This window comes from Lolium perenne, chromosome 3, assembly GCF_019359855.2.
Source record: "Lolium perenne isolate Kyuss_39 chromosome 3, Kyuss_2.0, whole genome shotgun sequence".
In the NCBI taxonomy this organism is placed as follows: domain Eukaryota; kingdom Viridiplantae; phylum Streptophyta; class Magnoliopsida; order Poales; family Poaceae; genus Lolium; species Lolium perenne.
The window spans coordinates 213,876,034-213,893,531 of NC_067246.2; the positions used below are offsets into that span (position 1 = coordinate 213,876,034).

At 46.5% G+C, this 17,498-nt stretch overlaps 4 protein-coding genes and 1 pseudogene across 6 annotated transcripts; 2 read left to right on the forward strand and 3 right to left on the reverse strand.

Annotated features, from left to right (window-relative positions):
* Positions 1 to 372: 372 nt before the first annotated feature.
* Positions 373 to 1,292, forward strand: LOC127343299 (uncharacterized). The gene has a single exon (XM_051369417.2). The coding sequence runs from the start codon at positions 504 to 506 to the stop codon at positions 966 to 968; it is 465 nt and encodes a 154-aa protein (XP_051225377.1). The 5' UTR covers positions 373 to 503; the 3' UTR covers positions 969 to 1,292.
* Positions 1,293 to 1,841: 549 nt separating this feature from the next.
* On the reverse strand, positions 1,842 to 6,446 carry LOC127343298 (protein CONSERVED ONLY IN THE GREEN LINEAGE 160, chloroplastic). Of its 3 annotated transcripts, none has more exons than XR_007877157.2 (10): positions 5,972 to 6,446; positions 5,842 to 5,888; positions 5,640 to 5,737; positions 5,434 to 5,534; positions 5,184 to 5,273; positions 4,930 to 5,021; positions 4,663 to 4,755; positions 2,735 to 2,803; positions 2,410 to 2,631; positions 1,842 to 2,185 (listed from the first exon to the last, which is right to left on the reverse strand). XR_007877157.2 is itself a non-coding variant. In XM_051369416.2 (9 exons), exons 1-9 carry the CDS (start codon positions 6,329 to 6,331, stop codon positions 2,496 to 2,498), a joined length of 1,092 nt encoding a protein of 363 aa, XP_051225376.1. In that variant the 5' UTR covers positions 6,332 to 6,446; the 3' UTR covers positions 2,316 to 2,495. The 3 variants fall into 3 exon arrangements, 1 of the variants encoding a protein (XP_051225376.1); XR_007877156.2 differs by having other exon boundaries at positions 5,434 to 5,532; positions 5,632 to 5,737; XM_051369416.2 differs by lacking the exon at positions 1,842 to 2,185 and having other exon boundaries at positions 2,316 to 2,631; positions 5,434 to 5,532; positions 5,632 to 5,737.
* A 326-nt stretch (positions 6,447 to 6,772) lies between these two features.
* LOC127343297 (uncharacterized) lies at positions 6,773 to 10,593 on the reverse strand. The gene is made up of 9 exons (XM_051369415.2): positions 10,419 to 10,593; positions 9,668 to 10,162; positions 9,418 to 9,504; positions 8,705 to 8,863; positions 8,574 to 8,633; positions 7,689 to 7,762; positions 7,445 to 7,541; positions 7,254 to 7,355; positions 6,773 to 7,167 (listed from the first exon to the last, which is right to left on the reverse strand). The coding sequence occupies exons 2-9, from the start codon at positions 10,157 to 10,159 to the stop codon at positions 7,105 to 7,107; spliced, it is 1,134 nt and encodes a 377-aa protein (XP_051225375.1). The 5' UTR covers positions 10,160 to 10,162; positions 10,419 to 10,593; the 3' UTR covers positions 6,773 to 7,104.
* A 1,019-nt stretch (positions 10,594 to 11,612) lies between these two features.
* On the reverse strand, positions 11,613 to 14,562 carry LOC127343300 (uncharacterized). The gene is made up of 2 exons (XM_051369418.2): positions 13,347 to 14,562; positions 11,613 to 11,905 (listed from the first exon to the last, which is right to left on the reverse strand). Exon 1 carries the CDS (start codon positions 14,351 to 14,353, stop codon positions 13,385 to 13,387), a length of 969 nt encoding a protein of 322 aa, XP_051225378.1. The 5' UTR covers positions 14,354 to 14,562; the 3' UTR covers positions 11,613 to 11,905; positions 13,347 to 13,384.
* Positions 14,563 to 15,467: 905 nt separating this feature from the next.
* Positions 15,468 to 16,280, forward strand: LOC127339792 (uncharacterized; annotated as a pseudogene).
* Positions 16,281 to 17,498: the final 1,218 nt, after the last annotated feature.

The window sequence follows — 17,498 nt, forward strand, 5'->3', positions numbered from 1 at the left end:
CAATTTAGCTAACATAATATTAATTGTACAACACAAAAATTATATCACAATATATTTTATAATCTATATCTTATACTATCAAGATCAAATTTACATCCTAAAAGTATGGTAAGCCCTATGAACCAGAACGGAGGGAGTAATATGAGTTGCAGCAATTGTTCATGCTAGTCACGAGTTGCAATATAGTAAATTAGAAACCATGATCCAATGAAATCACCTTACTGAAAACTAATTAATTCTTATTTAACCGAGAATTAGTCACGCCTAAAAAAATATAGTACGAGTATATATATTTATCACAACGAGTAGAAAGGTTGAAAATATCCACAGAGGAGAGAGAGAGTGAGACAGAGAGGGGGCCATCACCATGTCACGCAAAGAAGTCAGGTATATTAAGCAAAGTGAGTAAAGCAAGGGGGATGACCACCGCCGCCTCCTCTATATAGGGCGACTTTCCTACCCACCACCACCTCCTCCGCCCCGCCCGACCCGCCTCCGCCTCCATGGCGAACCTCCCCACCCAGACCCAGGCCACCACCGCAGACACCTCCGGATTCAAGCTCTTCGGCCAGGTCATCCAGCCCGACGCCCACCACGCCTCCGCATCCGCCTCCGCCTCCACCTCCACGGAAGAAAGCACCCCTGCTCCGCCTCCTCCTCCCCAGCCGACGACGCCCGTGCAGGCGCAGGCGCAGGCGGCGGCCGGGGGCGAGCCGCTGCCGTGCCCGAGGTGCGGGAGCAGGGAGACCAAGTTCTGCTACTTCAACAACTACAACGTGCGGCAGCCGCGCCACCTCTGCCGCGCCTGCCGCCGCTACTGGACGGCCGGCGGCGCGCTCCGCCGCGTCGCCTCCGCGTCCCCCGGCCGCCGCAGGCCCCGGCCCAGCGCCCGATCGGTCGCCGCCGCGGCCGCCTCCGCCTCCGCCTCCGAGGAAGGCGCGGCGGAGAGCGTTGACTCGCGGTCCTAGGCGTGCTGGAGCGCTCCGCTGCTTCCGGGAACGGGCCAAACGCGTCAGAGACCACCACCACTTTTCCGCTTTTTGGCTCTCCTCTTTTCTTTCATTTGGCTAGTTATTATTGAGAAGATAGGTTCCATTTCGATACCATTTTAGGATTCTTTTTGGTGGCCGCAAGGATGCCGCCACGGCCAGCATCGAAAGAGATATGAATGAAAGAAACAAAAATGCTTTGGTTCTTTAGCTAGTACTACCAGTTCAAATGAATGTACTTCCTTCCTTGTGACTTGTGAGCAGTGGCAATGATGATGATCCTGAGGAGTGTGTTTGATTTTATTGAAACCTCCAACCTTCTCCTTTTCGCTACTGCCCCCATGTTTCGTCTCTGCTCTGCAGCATTCAGTTATGAGATGCAGTGGCCATTCAATGGGGATCACGTGGAACGGATGACGCTCTTGACTCAGTTGCTGTAGATGCCGCAGCTTAAATGGAATGTGTACTCCTACGTGGTTGGTGGGTGTTTTTGTTAAATGTCGCCCAAATGGACAATGGCACCAGCACAGGGCCAAGGGAATCTAGTAGCATTGTGTACACACAAACAAGAAAAACAAAAGGAGGCATCTACCTGAGGAGGTATCGCATTATTCCAGAAAAAAAGGTAACTTGGTCAACTCCTCTTTTTAGCTATTCCTGGTAGTGAGCTAGTGGTGACATTGTGCCATTTTTGTTTAGCATATTCATTTTCGTGAGTCATGGCATGTTTTCCTAAACAAGCCCTCCACCACTGCATTTGTCAGGCAGCAAGCACATGGTGCGCAATGTATTAAACTCTCACATGCATATCCACATAGTGTGATCCAGTTTGGCATTTGAACAGATTCAATGGAGATATGCAACATTTTCAGAATATTTCCTTCCCGAGCTAGTGTATTGATGTATTATTTACAACCTTTACTGATCGGAGTCATGATCTCCTTATAAAATAATCAAATGAGTCATACAATTCGGTGGTCAATGCATTAAAAGTTTGGATGTGTACAGTTCACAGAACTATTCAATGATCTACATGTAATTCTGGGATGAATTTCACACCGCACCTATTTGCTAACTTCTCAGACATTTTTCAGTGGAATGCTTTTCATCAATCGACATTTTCAGGTTGTATCCTCAACGTGCATCATATGTACTTGACGGGATCTCCAGATTAGACTCTTCTAAGACCTAAAGACCTGTGAAATTACAACAGTTGGACATAGTTAAACACAAATGAGCTACTTCATTTGAAAACGTGTAAAATCATGCATGCCTCCAGTAATGCCGCTGAAACGACGGGATGGGCATAAATTCTTTAAAATTCTTTAGTTGTCACAACCACACTCATGGCAGAATTATGTTTGACGTGACATGGACATGTAATGCGCTATCGTGCAGAAGAAAGGATAAAGCTTGTCACCTTAATATATTGGTGAATGGTGACCAATCTTCCCTCAGGGCAACAACCTTCTCCCTTCATTTTTTTTCTATCAACCATAACACTGTTCAAACTTCACGGTTTCCAACATCAGGTATGGATTCCTGAATCGCTTGAGTAAACATAGCAATCTTGTAGGTGAAAAACCCAACAAGCATGGGTATCAACTCAAGGTGCATGAAGCCATATTCTGGAACTAATATCCTGCATCAGAAGAACAAGGACAAACATGTAAGAGAAACTTATTTTTTACTACATATTATGAATATTTCAATAGCAAATGTTTATTGAGAATTGGTCTACTTACGCATTCCATCGATTATACATCATCACAAGAACCATTGGAATAAGCAATCTTGGCTGTGCAGCCGCGCCCCTGTAGGAATGCCAGGAAAAATTTAGATATTGTTTATTGCAAGCAAGCTATAGAAGCTACCTACTATTTTCTGAACGCGAGCAGTCTTTTGTATGGATGTTTCAAAATAGATAGAAGGTAGCCAATATAGGTGAAGGGTATGCTATGTAGGTATAGTGAAAGGAATGTCCACTTAATAATGCATACTCAGGGAGCTGAAACTCAGAGAAGGATATTCAGATGATGAAGAGCATCAGTTTATTTTGGTTAAGCCCCAAGACTCTAACAGAAGTGAGATTAGCAAATAGCAATGTAAAGAGTTCCGACAGAAGGTCTTGAACATGAATAGACTTGGGATCATGAATAATGAGCTGCCAAGGACCTTATACTTGGAAACAGAACAATGTTTGGACAGGCCAGCCAAAGTCTGGATTCCGAAAATCATGTATAGAAGTTATGAGCAATAAACCCAACTTTGGAAAGATCTTCAAATGATAAAATACATATGCTCACAGCTTTGTCTAGCTGTCATACAGTCAGCTTCAGACTAGAAGAGTCAATTTTGACAACAACAGACAACAATCTATAGAATAAGATGACAAACTAGGTTTAGCACAGTATAATTGGAAACAGAACAATGTTTGGACCATAGTAGCCGAAACGGGGTCGATGCCGCGTTCCAGGACCCGGGGTCGATCGACCCATTCGAGGGTCGGGATCGAGAGAGGGTCGATGTCTTTCGATGGCCGGGTCAGGATCCAGTTTGATGGCTACTGATCCCTACTGAGTGTACCCAAGATTGCAAGGAGAAGAACAATACCAAGCATCCCGCCGCAGTCCGCCCGCCCGCCGTATGTGCCATCTCCGTCACGCCGCTGGTGGGTACTGCGGCGGCCGATTGGTCGGTCTCGCTTTCACGTCGCCGCCGCAGTGCGGCCTGGTCTTCTCCATGCATCTGTCGCCACTTGGTAGCCATGGTATTCCCTAGGGTAGCCACAGCCTGACTGAGCTGGAATGTTCGATTCATGGTTTTGCAGACGACGGGATTTGGGGATGGATTTCTGGTTTGTGGGGAAGGGGAAGGGGAAGGGGAAGAAACAGATATGATGCGTGGACTTGCTTGCCGTGAGTACTCAGTCAACTGACATGTTAGTGAGCTGACTTGTGGGCCTCATAGTTTTAATCATCTTTATTTGTTTTTTGGTAAAAGAAAATTTGCTGGGTTGGAAGTAAATTTGCTGGCGGGATAATTCCCTCCACCAAATATCAGGAAAAAGAATCAGAAGATCAAAACTTCACTAAAAAAGGATGGGAGTTTGCCTCCATGTCACATAATAATTCAAGGAAAAAAATCATTTAATGGATGGCGACCCGGGGTATCGATCCCAAATTAAGTGGATCACGATCCACGTTCCAAATTGTCGTTCCGGAGATGTATACCCCTCATCAAACCTTGTTCCCTGACATGGCGACCCGTGACCCTCGACCCGGTTCCTCGACCCGGTCGACCCGAATTTCTGGCAACTATGGTTTGGACAGGCCTGCCAAAGTCTAGTCCCTGGCGTAACTCAAGACTAGAGTGGTTTCTCTGAATTCCGAAAAAACATTTATAGAAGTTTTGTGCAATAAACCCAACTTTGGAAAGATCTTCAAATGATAAAAATACATATGCTTGCAGGTTTGTCTAGCTGTCAGAAAATCAGCTTATGAGACTAGAAGAGTCAATTTTGACAACATAGACTACAATATATAGAATGAGATGACAAACTAGGTTTAGCACAGTGTACCTCTATCAAACTAAACCAAGTATGCACACCTAGTAACCGCTATCGAGTGTCAAAGCCAAAGTAAATATGTAAGAGAAGCAGCTAGAAACATACTTGGCAGCTGCTTTAGTTCCACCCGCTAGAGAATCCACACTGGTTCCAAGCATACGGAGATACACCACAGATCCAATCAGCCCTACACCAAAGCTGAAGAATAAATGATATTAGTGCGAGAAGCAAACTAGTCCCAACAAGCGGTACAAAGAAGACCAACTTCAAAGTTTGTCTAGACATAAATAGCCACAAGTGCTTAGAATTTCAGATACACAAATGACCCAGCTTATAAGCGAAGCACTAAGCAAAAGTGGAAACAAATCGTACCTCGCAGCAATTTCAGGAGTGTATGACACATAAGCAGAAACCAAACCGACGCCACCAATACCTAAAGTAAGCAACTGCAAATTTTCTTTCAACTGCGAACCAAAAACACCCTCAATGTCAATAATACACTTAACATAAATGGGTGGGTGCGTATTTCATTCTTGAATAACACCTGGACCATGAAAACTTAACAACACCAAATATAACAGTTAACGTGAGTACTGGATCCTGATTGTGACTTGGAAGAGATATACCTTTAGATACTGTTCTCTGGCCTCAGCTGACGAAACCTTAGGGTCTACTTTCTGCTGTACCTTTTGCTGTGACTCCCTTAATATGACATCCTAAAAGGGGACAAAAATTAAGAAGTATATACACCATCACATGTATGTTGTAAATGTGAACGTGGTGAGAATTTTGTTAGAGGCGTCTCAAGATGTAGACGCTGAAGGGTATTTAGAGATTATTAACAACATGTCAGTCATAAGAGTTACAACAACTTACAATGCCACCTGTGGTTGCCCTTGTCGCTCGGTCCCATTGCTCCTGCTCCCGTCGAGTCGGGGCTAGCTTCCATCTAACATAAGTGGATCTGTTGACGGCCTACATCCGATTTCCAAGAACCCAACTCATTGACATCCCCAAGAGGCAAGAGAACAAGGCCTACATTGTGAGTGAGGGCAAGGGATTTGATCAAATAACCTCAGGGGCAGGGCCAGTGGATAGACCACGCCGGGCAGCGTTGACCTGGGTCTTCAAGATTGACTTGGTTGGCGCCAGAAGCTCCTTGCTCAGATCAACATCCACACTACAATGCACAACCTACATCACTGCTATATTCTTGCGAAACGATTGTGGTGGGAGCACCAAGTGAGGTGAACAGACGAGGTGACATGAGATGAGAGTAGAAACCTGTCAAGGCTCATCGCGCGGTTGAAGCTTAGAAAGCCCTCGTCCGCCTGCACGAACGAATTGCTTGGTTAGAAACTTGGTTGAATGAGTCACTGAACGAATTGCTCTGGGTGTGGGGGGATGGCCTTACCTGCTTGACGCGGGCGATGGTGGCGGGCGTGTCGGTGCCGCCGTTGGCGATGACGCGCTCCATGTGGGGCATGAAGTTCTTGTTCCAGATGAAGTCGTCCTTGTTGCCCACGGGGTCGCGGTCCTCCTTCCCCATCCAGTACTTGCGCGGCTTGACGGTCGTCGGCCCGCCGCCGTACGACCCCGGCTCCATCCCCGTCGACCACTTCTCCGGCTTCTTCTTCGGCAGTATTATCTTCACTGGCCTCCGCTCCGCTGTCTGGTCCCCCGCTGCTGGTGCCGCCGCCTCTCCGGATGCTGCCGAGGCGCGGAGCGGGCGCACGGCCGCGGCGCGGCTGGCGCCGACGGCGAGCAGCGACATGGCAGCCGGGTCGCGCGAAATATCTCGGTGGGGAGTGGAGAGGAGAGACAGTGATCCGGAGTTGAGACGGGTGAACGGGAGAGAGGCGTCGTTTGTTGTGGCTCCGGCAGCGCGGCGAGTCCCCTCTGCAGCTCTGCTAGTTATCACGATTTTTGCCAGAAAAAATATCTACTCCATGCCAGTTTGGAACTATTTGCGCCAAGTTATACGGATTTTCCTCTTCAGTGCCTTTTGCTCTCAGGTGTATGTAGGACAAGGTTGCAGCTGACAGTAAACGAAATTCAGAACAAATTACTGGTTCAAAGTTCAAACTTATAATTGTCAGGCATGACAGTGTACGCAACAAATTACTGAAGAAAACCAACATAGAACCAGGTCGGATGCTTCCAACTGAAGAACTACAAAACAAGATGTATCTCCAGAACCGATGGATTAAAAGTCTGCAACAGAATAAGCCTCTCACCTCTCTCTGATTATATACATAACAGGGTCAAACAATGGAACACATGGCATGGAAATCAAAGCCATATCATACATCGCCCCCTACACAAAAAATTGCAGCAAAAAAAGGAACACAAGACTTGTGATGCCCTGTTTCTCACAGCCAGCCAGAGAGAGGGATGCTATGCAACGTTCAAATACTCTCTGTTCAGAGAGAGCCACCCAGCATAATGTGACACAACATTACGAGGTTGTTTCCGCACTACAGCACCAGGAAATGCTTCCTAATCTATTCTGCATGCTATCCAGACAACAGTTGGAGCGCCGTCGAGTCAGAATACATTGGATTTGCACACTGGGCATGAAGTCCTCATCCTAAGCCACGTGTCGATGCACTGTGGAAGAACATCAGACAACGAAAGGATGTTAAAATGAAGATTTAGAACCTGGAACAGTTCCGCTACATAGATTCCATGTGTACCTCTTTGTGAAACTTGTGAGCGCACGGGAGATGCCGGACGAAAGCACCCTCAGCAGGGCAATCGAGGCATACAGGACAGAGCTCATCGCAGCAACTTCCTCCCTGACAATGGAAAGTGGGGAGGCGAATTAGCTCTTCCAAACACAAAAAATACTGCAAATTCAACTTTGAGTAAGAAACTTAATACAGACCTCAACTACAGATAGTGGTAGGCTGTCAATTTCGCTGTCAGCAGCTCCTTTGTGATGGTTGTTGTCATCAAGTGCTATGAGATTCTCATAATCATCACTAATATGTGTGACAAACAAGAAATTAATTAGTCAGAAACTGAGAATAGATATGCATGAAAAAGGAAGCAAAAAATTTAGGATGGAAATAGCTCATCGAACATTGCATTGCCTGGAAGAAAATAGGATTAAAACAGTTTGCACTTACTCATCGGATTCTAGAGCTAATGTGTCCTCACAGCTTTCAAGGGCTTCATGGAGTGAGTCCAGTATGGCCATTCTCTACATTTTTCAAAACAAAAAAATCATGATCATTTCAGGGTTACATGCTATGCCAGCAAACATGGTGGTGTGAATTAAGTAAGGCAGTAAGACAGGCACATCGGGAGACAAGTTAGTTCAGGTATACATGTTGAATATGTTACAAGGTATCCCCGTTAAGGGTACAATGAGTTGATAATTGTCATTGCCTACTAATTGTGTGCCTTCCAGAATTAGTTAATTGTTAGTTTGTCCAGCTAGTAGTTGAGCTCCGGATAAGAATAATGAGCTGATTAGTTGATCGGTATCTACATGTAATCCAGAAAACAACCAAAGAATAAGCTTTCCTAATATCTGGCACTTCTTCTCAGACGCACTCACTCCTCCAATCCCCTCTTTCCTTACACTGAATGAAGCCCATAACATGATTGTTGCCACATCAACACTTAAATATATATTACATGGATTATTAGGGAAAATTTGACCTCTTTTGTTGACGTGGCTTGATCAGATAAGGGTTGGAAAGATTTTTTTGCTTTAGTGCACCACCCCAAGAAAAAATTAAGTACTCAAAACATGCCATTTATTATTAATTACTGGGAGACAAATTGTATGTGCGTTCATTAATCAAATGTATTGTTGGGGTAAATGGGACTGGGAGCATGCATACTTCTGTTGTTAAAACCAGTAAAAAGCAAGAAGCATGAATATTGAGGTTTTCACAGGCTGCTTGTACATGATAAGTGAACAAGAGGGACAAGTAGCCAACTATAGAAAGGCCCCTCGATATTCCAAAGTAGGATGATGTTTTGAATACAGGGTAAAGACTAACCATATCTATATCCATTTTTTCCTGTCCGAAGCATCCTTTGGTCAACTGAGAGATAATCATCTGAGAAAGAGCAAGTGTCAGTGCACGGATAAGTGAAGCTCAAAAAAAAAAATCTTATTAAGGAGTCCCACATTTTGTTGCTCCAATTCTGGTCCGTTGGAGTTTCTTGGTAACCACCTTCTGTTTGACATTGGGGCCGCATTGTGACTAGATGTCCATGAAGTAGAACTTTGAACCGGCGAGCGCGAGCCATAAGAATACAAGTGCGCCATGGAACGGTCCCTCTGGCTCTGAGGACAAAAGTACGCTTCTTATTTTCATAGAAAAGAAATGATGTGGATGCAGATAAATGAGGAAAGTAATCAACGGAAGGAATGGCATAGCCAATAGGTGGCAGCAGGGAAATACACAATTATGAAGTTGAAATACAAGTCAAGAACACAAAACTCAAGAGCTCAAGAGTAAGAGCACAGGGGATAATTATGTTTTAAACTTGTTCTAATACACATAGCTTATCTTTACTCTAGTTCTGAGTATTGTGTTAAGTTAAGTTCCCCAGCAACAGGTTCTAAGTGCTTACAGCTTACAGGCAGATATGATGTCCTGCTAATTTTGTTGAATTTCAGCTACCTGATTTGCAAAGAGCCGAGGCTCCATCAATGAAACAAAGAAGGTACATACGGTTTCCCCAAACTTAACCGAGGGCAATGAGGATAAACATATCAGGTCATAAGTCATAACTGTAACCATGTCGCTATTCACAAAAGATGACAACATGATTGTTGCAACAGTTTTAAGTAAGCAATCCCCACAACAGATGCATCAAGCCACCGAGGCAACTTACAGAACTAGATTGGCCCTCTCGGGCAGCAATTCTGGCACGCGCAGCTTCGACTTCAGCTTGCAATCTCCAGGCTAGATTTGCATCAACCTGCAAGATGTCAGCAAGACAGCAACGAGCGAGCTGTTAAGTACACTTACATCAGTAGTGAATCATCAGAAGCCGATAACATACAGGTAGAAGAAACAACTATAAGCCTGCACTTATGTTTGGAAGGACACAAAAGGATTAAGAAATAATTAAGAGAAACAACCTCCTGTGAACCAGACTGCTCCTCGTTAAACTGCTCCTGGAGCTTGAGGGCGAGCACCTCGTCCGACTCAATTTGCCTGGCTTTCAACTGGTTCGCGTCAGGAAGTGGGAAATGGAGGCCCTTGATCCTGGACAGCCACGCGCTACTGTCTTCCTTGAGAAAATCAGGAATGTCCATAGAGCTCGGTCCAGGCATCGCGACCGCATCTTTGTTGTTTGGTCGTTCTTCCTTTCTCCCTGCACCCCATGAATCCCACCAAGGTTCCGAGTTCGTGAGCGGAGGAGCTCCTGCTTCCCACGCGCTCCCCCCCTCGTCCAACTTCTCCTTGTCTTTCCTCGCCATTCGGCTTGTGTGCTCAGGAATTCTCGCGCAGGAACTCCCGGGGCCGCGGGATGGATCTGCTGCCTCCCAGGCAGGACGCTTCCGGTCAGGCGAGTGCACGCACGCCTCCTCCTCCGAGTCTGACGACACCAAATCCACCACCTCCACCATTTCCTGCAAAAAAAAACTGGGTCAGCATACCAGGACAGCATCTCACAACTTATGTTCAGGCCAAAATAGGCAACTTCCTCCCAGTTTCTGGTATCGGTACGAAGAAGCGCAAGAAACTGTCGGCGTGGGGTAGAAATTCAAGATTTGACTGATCTTGCTCCTCAACAAATCGACAGAAAGAACATTACGAGAAAACAATCTGATGGAGAGAAAAGGGGAGAGAACAGCGAAGGGAGAAATCATCCGGATTCAGGCATACCTTCAGCAGATGAACCAAGGGAGAGGGAAGCGGAAATGCTCTAGGGCAAGAGCTCAAATCCAGCGGGTGGGGAAGAGGAGGCGGAGGAGTCTAGGAGGAGGGCGTGGTTCCTGGCTTTCTTGATTTTGGTTTTCGGGCAGACGAGGAGCTCGGTGCGCGGTGAATAGAGGTGTCTGGCCCGAAATAGAAAGCTTTTATACTTTTGCTTCCCTTGTGACCTCTGTCCACTTTGGAAGTATTGACTGCTCTCCCTTGTGACCGATCTGCTCCCAATATTTGAAATTACTCTCCTTTGTAGGGTTAATTTACTTTTATATATACAGTTGGTTAAAGTTTGTAAAGGTAGTTTTTGACCAAACTTGTATATGAAATAGTTTGAATTGGGGGAACTATAAATGAAGACATTTTTAAAGTGGAAATGGAATTACATATACTTTTCCTTCCCTTGTGACCTTTTGTCTGATTTTCCTTTGTCTGTTGTTCTTCCAACATTTCAAATTACTTTGTGTATTAGTTTTAGTTTATCCTTACAAAGTTTGGTGCCATATTTCAAGTGCAATTAAGCGGATTAACATTTTTTTTAGTGAAGGGTCTGACTTTATTGATAAAACTTACAATACACAGAACCTGGTCAAAGAAAATAAAAAACACAGAAACAACAAAGATCGTCCTGAAATCATATATAAGTGTGGATCTAGTATCAAAGAAGATACATTTTAGATTTGCTGCCTCTAGTATCAAAGAAGATCCATTTTAGATTTGTTGGCTCTAGTATCAAAGAAGATCCATTTTAGATTTCTTGCACCAGACGATAGCCATGGATTTATGGGTTTATCTGAAGTCAAATCTTGTAAAATTTAACAAAATATTTAAGAAAAATATCAACATCTGCATAATACAATTAATTGTATTAAAGCCATCATAAAATAGATTTTTATATTAGATATGCATTTAGTATGTTATAAATATTGATATTTTCTTATTTGTTTATCAAACTTTACATAATTTGACTTTAACTAAACCCAAAATGCAAAGTAAATAAAGACAAAGGGAGTACTTCCAAGTCACTAATTAGCTGTGCTTAAAGTTCGTATATAGATGAAAGAAAATAACAGCAAGACGTGAAAAGCTTTAGATCAATAATTAGCTGTGCGTAGAGTTCATATATAGATGAAAGAAAGTAACAAGAAGACGTGAAAAGCATCAGATCAGCTTAGCTTGAACTGATTCATACTCAGAATTTTAGTTACAGACCATGTAAGTGATGTTAACTGAAAAGAAAAGTTGAACAAAAAAATGTCTCTTCACATTACAAGACAAAAGGCCGTAGGAATTAATATTCCAGAAAAAGTGGGTAAACCAGGCTCTTGGCTGGAACAGAAGCATTGTTTTACACTACCGGACTCCATTGCATATACACCAAAACTACCAATGAACCTAGATCTTCATGAAAGAGCAGCATCATACCCTGCTTAACTGCAAGAAATCTGGAAAAACAGAAACAAATATATCAGTACATAATAAAGCTAGAAGCTATGATCATCACAAGAACATCTATTTACTATCGAGAGTGGACACTATAATCAGCACCCATGGACGACCAATTTGGAAATATTTGATATTTGATGCAAGCGAACAGCCTCACACACAAATTAATTTTCTCGTGAATTTTTCATAAGACAGTTCCGCATGCAAACACCATAACTCCAGCATGTTTCTCGAGGTACACACTGAGTTCTATCATCACCAGATCAAGTGACAAGAGGGCTTCACAGAAAAAAAATACTAGGACAGCCATACTCACAAGATAGATGGAAGTCAGCTATAAGCAAAGTATTCTAGATTTTGAAGTCTGGACACTGGTTATCAATTTGAGAATTATGCAAATGGCCCATATTGGCTCTGATAAGAGTTGATAGGCCCTCACAATGGTAGCAGAAAAGTCCATCAAGCAGCTCAATGAACTGTAACGATAAACAAACAGATAATAAAACATTGCCAAACACCTAAAGAAGGCCAGCATTACAAGAAATAAACAATTCTACCGTATCACACAATCAAAGCTGCTAAGCATAAGAATGGAAAGAAAACACACATATGCATGGTAGTGAGAAATCATAACATTCTACCATGTGAAACTTTATAACTAGCAATTTTAGTTCATGACAAGCTAAAAAAAATTAAGCATAAACCCCAGTATAAGAGAACATGTTCAGATGCCACAGTTTAGAACCAACCCAAAAACTCAACATCAAGTTAGCATAAGACCAGAAAAAATATTTTGAGCATTCCGTCCAGGACAATGCTAATGCCACAAATTCTAAAGAGGCAAACAGATAGAGTAGACTTTTGAATTCATCAAAAATCAAATAAAAGAGGAACTTATAACATAATTTGACCAGCAAACAGAAGATAGGATGCTTGTTATTGTTTCCTTACCAACTAGAAAGATGGGAGTACTAATATCACCAAATAAAGAAACTAGTACCCAATGTCAGAGGATCTGTAATTTGACTATTATCTCATAGCTTGCATTGTTATTGTTTCCTTGCCTAGTAGAAAGAGGACATGCCATATACCAACAAATAAAGAAACTAGTACCCAGGGTTTATAATTTGACAAATATCTCCTAGCTTGCTATAATTATGCAAAATTGTCAAATGACATGGGTGATTACATGCTGCCAAATAACATAAGCATGGCATGCCGAAATAAGGTAAGCTCGATTTCTAATAACATGGTCAAAATTGGTGAACATCCATCTAAGAGCACATACATAAACCATGGATTGTGAAATTTAAGCATATCAGAACATCTTCAATGGGTTCCACAGAAGGCAATACAATATGAAAACACATCATCAATCCACTAGGACTAGGGAGGAGTGTATATATATGGTAAACAGAACCTGAAAAGAAGAGTTGTTACCTAAACAAACTCTTGTTGCCGCTAGTATATCATCACCATCATAGGTAAGCAGGGTTGCTGAGGAATGGCAGCGCAGCGAGAGACATGAGCATCTCGGAGGCCCCGTTCTTTGCGTGCTTCACCCTTGAGAGCTGCAGCTGCATGTCGACGAAGGCCTGCATCCGCTTGAGCTCGAGGTCCTTGAGGAAGTTGATCCGCTGCTTCTCCATCTCCTCGGCGTGCCTCTGCTTGGCGGCCTCCATGCGCTCGTACATGTCGGCGAAGGTCTCCATCGCCATGGCCAGCTCCCCAAACCCGCCGCCCCTCTTCCTTTTGGTGCTGGCAAGAGGCGCGGCAGCGTTGCCGCCGGAGCGGGAGGCCGATTGCTGGGAGCCCTCCTCCTCGTCGTCGTCGTTGTTGCGGTAGTTGTTGTTGTTGTTGTTGTAGGGAGCGTCGTCGTCCGAGTCGTAATCGGCGGCGGCGGCTGCTGCGGCGGCCTTGTGGCGGTCGAAGACGACGTCGGCGGCGGGTAGGTTGGCGGACCCGCCGCGGCGGCTGTTGGTCATGGGGAGCGCGGACATGTGCGGCATGGGCGAGGGCGGGGAGGGGGAGGGGGAGGGGGAGGGGCGCCTGCGGAGCATGGCGAGGCCGCCACCGCGGGGCGGGGAGGGCTTCTTGGCGTTGGCGGCGGCGGAGAGGGTGGGGCCGACGAGGATGTCGAGCTGGCGGTAGAAGAGCCATGGCGAGGGCGCCCCGCGCGCGCGCTCGGTCTTGTATTTTTTTTTGAGGGTGTCGACGCGGTTCTTGCACTGGATGTCGGTGCGCGGGGGCCGGCGGCGCGCGGAGGCGCCCGGGCGCGTGTTGACGGCGTCGGCGACCTCCCGCCACTGCGGCTGGCGCAGGCTGCCGCGGTTGAGGTCGATGTAGCGCGAGCCCCAGGCGTCGACGAGCGCGGCGGTCTCGCCCTCGCTCCAGCAGTCCTCCCGGTACGGCAGGTTGGGGTTGGGCGGCGGCAGCTTGCCGTCCATGGCTGGTGGATCTCGGGAGGGGGGAGAGGTGGGAGGTTAGATGGATGGATGCGAGTCGGGGGCGGCTGGCGACGAGGAGGGGAGGGGAGGGGAATAAAAGAGGGGAGGAGGAGGGGAGCGGACGGGCGGCGAGGCGGGGGAGCGCCGGCCCGTGGGCCGTGACCGAGCGGGAGAGGGAGGCATACTCTTGGGGGGAGGAACGGCCGCCGTTGGATGGGTGGGGACGAGTTTGACTGACCGGCGGGCGGGGGCGGGCGGGTGGTGGAGCGGAGATAAATTCGGAAGGCACGGTTGGCCGGCGCGGCACGTCGCGGAGCGGATCGGAGCGGGGCGCGGACGGACTGGGCAAAGAAAGAAGCCCACGCGGCGCGGGTGCCGTGCCGTGCCAGACGAGGTTTCGGCTAGCCGCCGTTCGGCTCGGTCGCCGTGATTCGCGTCGCCTACGACGTCTCGATGGGCGCCGAATAGAATAGGAGAGAGAAACGCGGCCGGCCTGCTTGGTTCGACGACTTCGGAGACGGATGGATGCGTCACGTGGAAGTGGGTCCGCGGTGCATTGGGGCGACCGTTTCGGCCTTCACCCGGCGTTGGCGCCGCTCGATCTGTTCGGGCATTTTGGCCTCTCAGATAGGCACTCGGCGTGTCAAGGGGCCAGGACGTAGGATTTTTATTAGTCGGAGAAAATATAAAAAAGAAAGAGTAGAGTGTCCTTTCTAAGCTAAGATCTCTTAGAAAATAAGATCTTTGATACCATGAGTAGTTGCAAGTTCAGCTCATCTTTACTATTAAATGGGAGTTGGTCGTTTGACACTCAACGCACTTTGTTGGTCGTCATTGGGAGCCTGATGTTCGTTTGATCAAAATCCGGCGATACATGATGGATGTAGGTACATCGTGGCTACCTAATTACTCTTCCGTGCCACCGATAAGTCAAAAGATATCGGTTCAGAATATGCCATGCAAGAGAAAGGGGAAGCAACGCCCCGACCTACTCCCGTTGCAAAGGTGCCGCCGCCGCCACCCCTCCTCCGCCCCAGCAGCCTTCCCACCGCCATTTTCCCGTCTACACGTCTCCGTCTCTCCTCGCATCGTCTTCCCCGATTGAACGGCGCATCCGCCCAACACCTCCTCTGGGGCCTTCCCCATCACATCCCCTTTGCTGATGGATCCCGGATCGGGAGCCCCTGATGGAGGGCGAGAAGGCCGACCTGGAAGGCACGCCGCCTTCAAGGAGTCGGCGGCTGACGAGTACAAGGAGGAGGGCAACCTGTTCGTCGAGATGGGCCACAAGCACTTCACCTTCAAGGAGTCGGCAGCGCGCGAGTACACCAAGGCCATCAACCAGATGGGTGCCCTCTCCCTCCTGAACCCCGACAGTTCCATCCTCCTCGCCAACCGCACGCACGTTACCCTCACTTAATCGTCAGATTTGGTGTAGGGGGGCTCCCTTAATGTGCGGATTTGTGTACGTAGGCGCACTACCCGGTGGCGAAGGCCGCGCTTGTTCTCGACTTGTTGACAGAGGCGGAGTCCTTCTCCCGGCGGGGGTTCGAGCAGGAGGAGCCAAAGAAACTTCTCGCGAGCAATTCCATCAAAGGGACAAGGTTAACCATGCCGTCTACACAGCAAAGGTGTCTTTTGTTCCAAATTAGGAGTTCAGCATTGCCTTATTGCTGTATGTGTAATTGATTGAGTTAGATGCATATAGGATCTAGCTACTGCTCTACAGAGGAGAAGCTGAGGGCTGAGGCTGAGGAAGGCAGCGTTCCAGGAGCTCACTTGAGTAAACAAGCCGAAGCTGTATCAGCTGTGGTGCTCCACTGCCCAGTGGTTCTCCTGCTCTACCCGGACGTTCATGTCGAGTGACTTCATTGAGGATTTTCCGGAGACTGATCTAATTCCACATGTTCTCGGCAAGTTTGTGTAAGTGTTCTAGCTATAATTTCGCTTCCAGTTATATTCTTGAGCATGACTATTTTTCTACCTCTGTGCATTATTATCCGCTATGCATACCGAACTGAAGTATGCTTTCTTTGTTCTTTTGTTTAATAGATTCTGTGCCTCCTCCGCTTGAAATCTCGGCAACCCATTACTGAGAGGGGAGGTCGTTGCCCCAGGTCCCCAAATGGCGGTGGCTATTCTTTCATCGCAATCCGCCGAAATCCCCATCGGAGGTGAACGAGCTTCACTTTTTTTATCGGTTCTTGATAGCATCTGCTACCGTGCACCAAGTTCTTGACCTCTCTTAGTTTTCTGATCCTGAGCGTCACGGCGCCCGTGCGGTTCTTGATCCAGGGTGCGTACCGGGGACTTGCCAATGCAGCCAAAAGCGCGACCTCTGCGGGAGACCTCCATGTCGGTGGCGTCCGGGCGGCCGGTGTCAGTGCTGCCGCACAAGATGGCCAACATGCGCGGCCACTACCGCATCAATAAGAAACTACGTAGGGGCAGTTCAGCACCACGAGCAGTGCATGCCCAAGAAGAACAGTGACAAGCCCGCGTGCAAGTCCATCCCCACTCTGCATCAGCTGGTTGGAGCATACGCGGGCCGAGCCTGCCATATGAGCTTGGCAAAACTGAGTCGATTTCCCCTCTAAAGCCAAACTCTCAATGATCTGTATAGTAACTGCCAACTTATAGGTTTAAAAAGTATGACAGCCATAACCCATCATAGTACTGGAAACTTAGCCAAAAAGAAAATAGAATAACAAGTCCCCATTGATGTATGTCCATATAATGCAGAAATCTTCGAAATAATTAGCTAGCTGGGACTCTGGAGACATTTTCAAGGCTCTGCACATGCATTATTCTGAAGTTTGTATTCTTTCCCTATGCAATACATTATCACATATATTTTGATACCAAAAACATTACTTGCTCCTCAAACCTTGATGCTAGACAAATTAAGTTTAGATGTCTTTCTTATGTTATGGGAATCATGATACCATCCGATTACCTCAGTTATCAAGGACAGTTGCTTAGGTAGGTTGCCATCATATAATCTAAGCTTAATTTCATTCATTGTGAATTTTCAGCTATGAAGGCAACATCGACCTCCAAATAGGGAAGCAAGAGAAGCGACACTTAATAATCATTATTATATTTGCCCTGCTTGGAGTATAACTGTTAGTTGCAGTTCCCCTCT

Bases quoted from the DNA above. Each gene is read 5' to 3' on its own strand.
- LOC127343299 (XM_051369417.2), top strand. From the start codon at position 504: ATGGCGAACCTCCCCACCCAGACCCAGGCCACCACCGCAGACACCTCC.
- LOC127343298 (XM_051369416.2), bottom strand. From the start codon at position 6,331: ATGTCGCTGCTCGCCGTCGGCGCCAGCCGCGCCGCGGCCGTGCGCCCG. The intron at 5,738-5,841 runs GTTTCTACTCTC...TGTGCATTGTAG, and splicing joins CGCGCGATGAGCCTTGACAG to TGTGGATGTTGATCTGAGCA. The intron at 5,274-5,433 runs GTAAGTTGTTGT...GTCCCCTTTTAG, and splicing joins GGGCAACCACAGGTGGCATT to GATGTCATATTAAGGGAGTC.
- LOC127343297 (XM_051369415.2), bottom strand. From the start codon at position 10,159: ATGGTGGAGGTGGTGGATTTGGTGTCGTCAGACTCGGAGGAGGAGGCG. The intron at 8,634-8,704 runs GTGGGACTCCTT...GCTCTTTCTCAG, and splicing joins CAGAATTGGAGCAACAAAAT to ATGATTATCTCTCAGTTGAC. The intron at 7,763-8,573 runs GTTAGTCTTTAC...TGAAAAATGTAG, and splicing joins AAAAAATGGATATAGATATG to AGAATGGCCATACTGGACTC.
- LOC127343300 (XM_051369418.2), bottom strand. From the start codon at position 14,353: ATGGACGGCAAGCTGCCGCCGCCCAACCCCAACCTGCCGTACCGGGAG.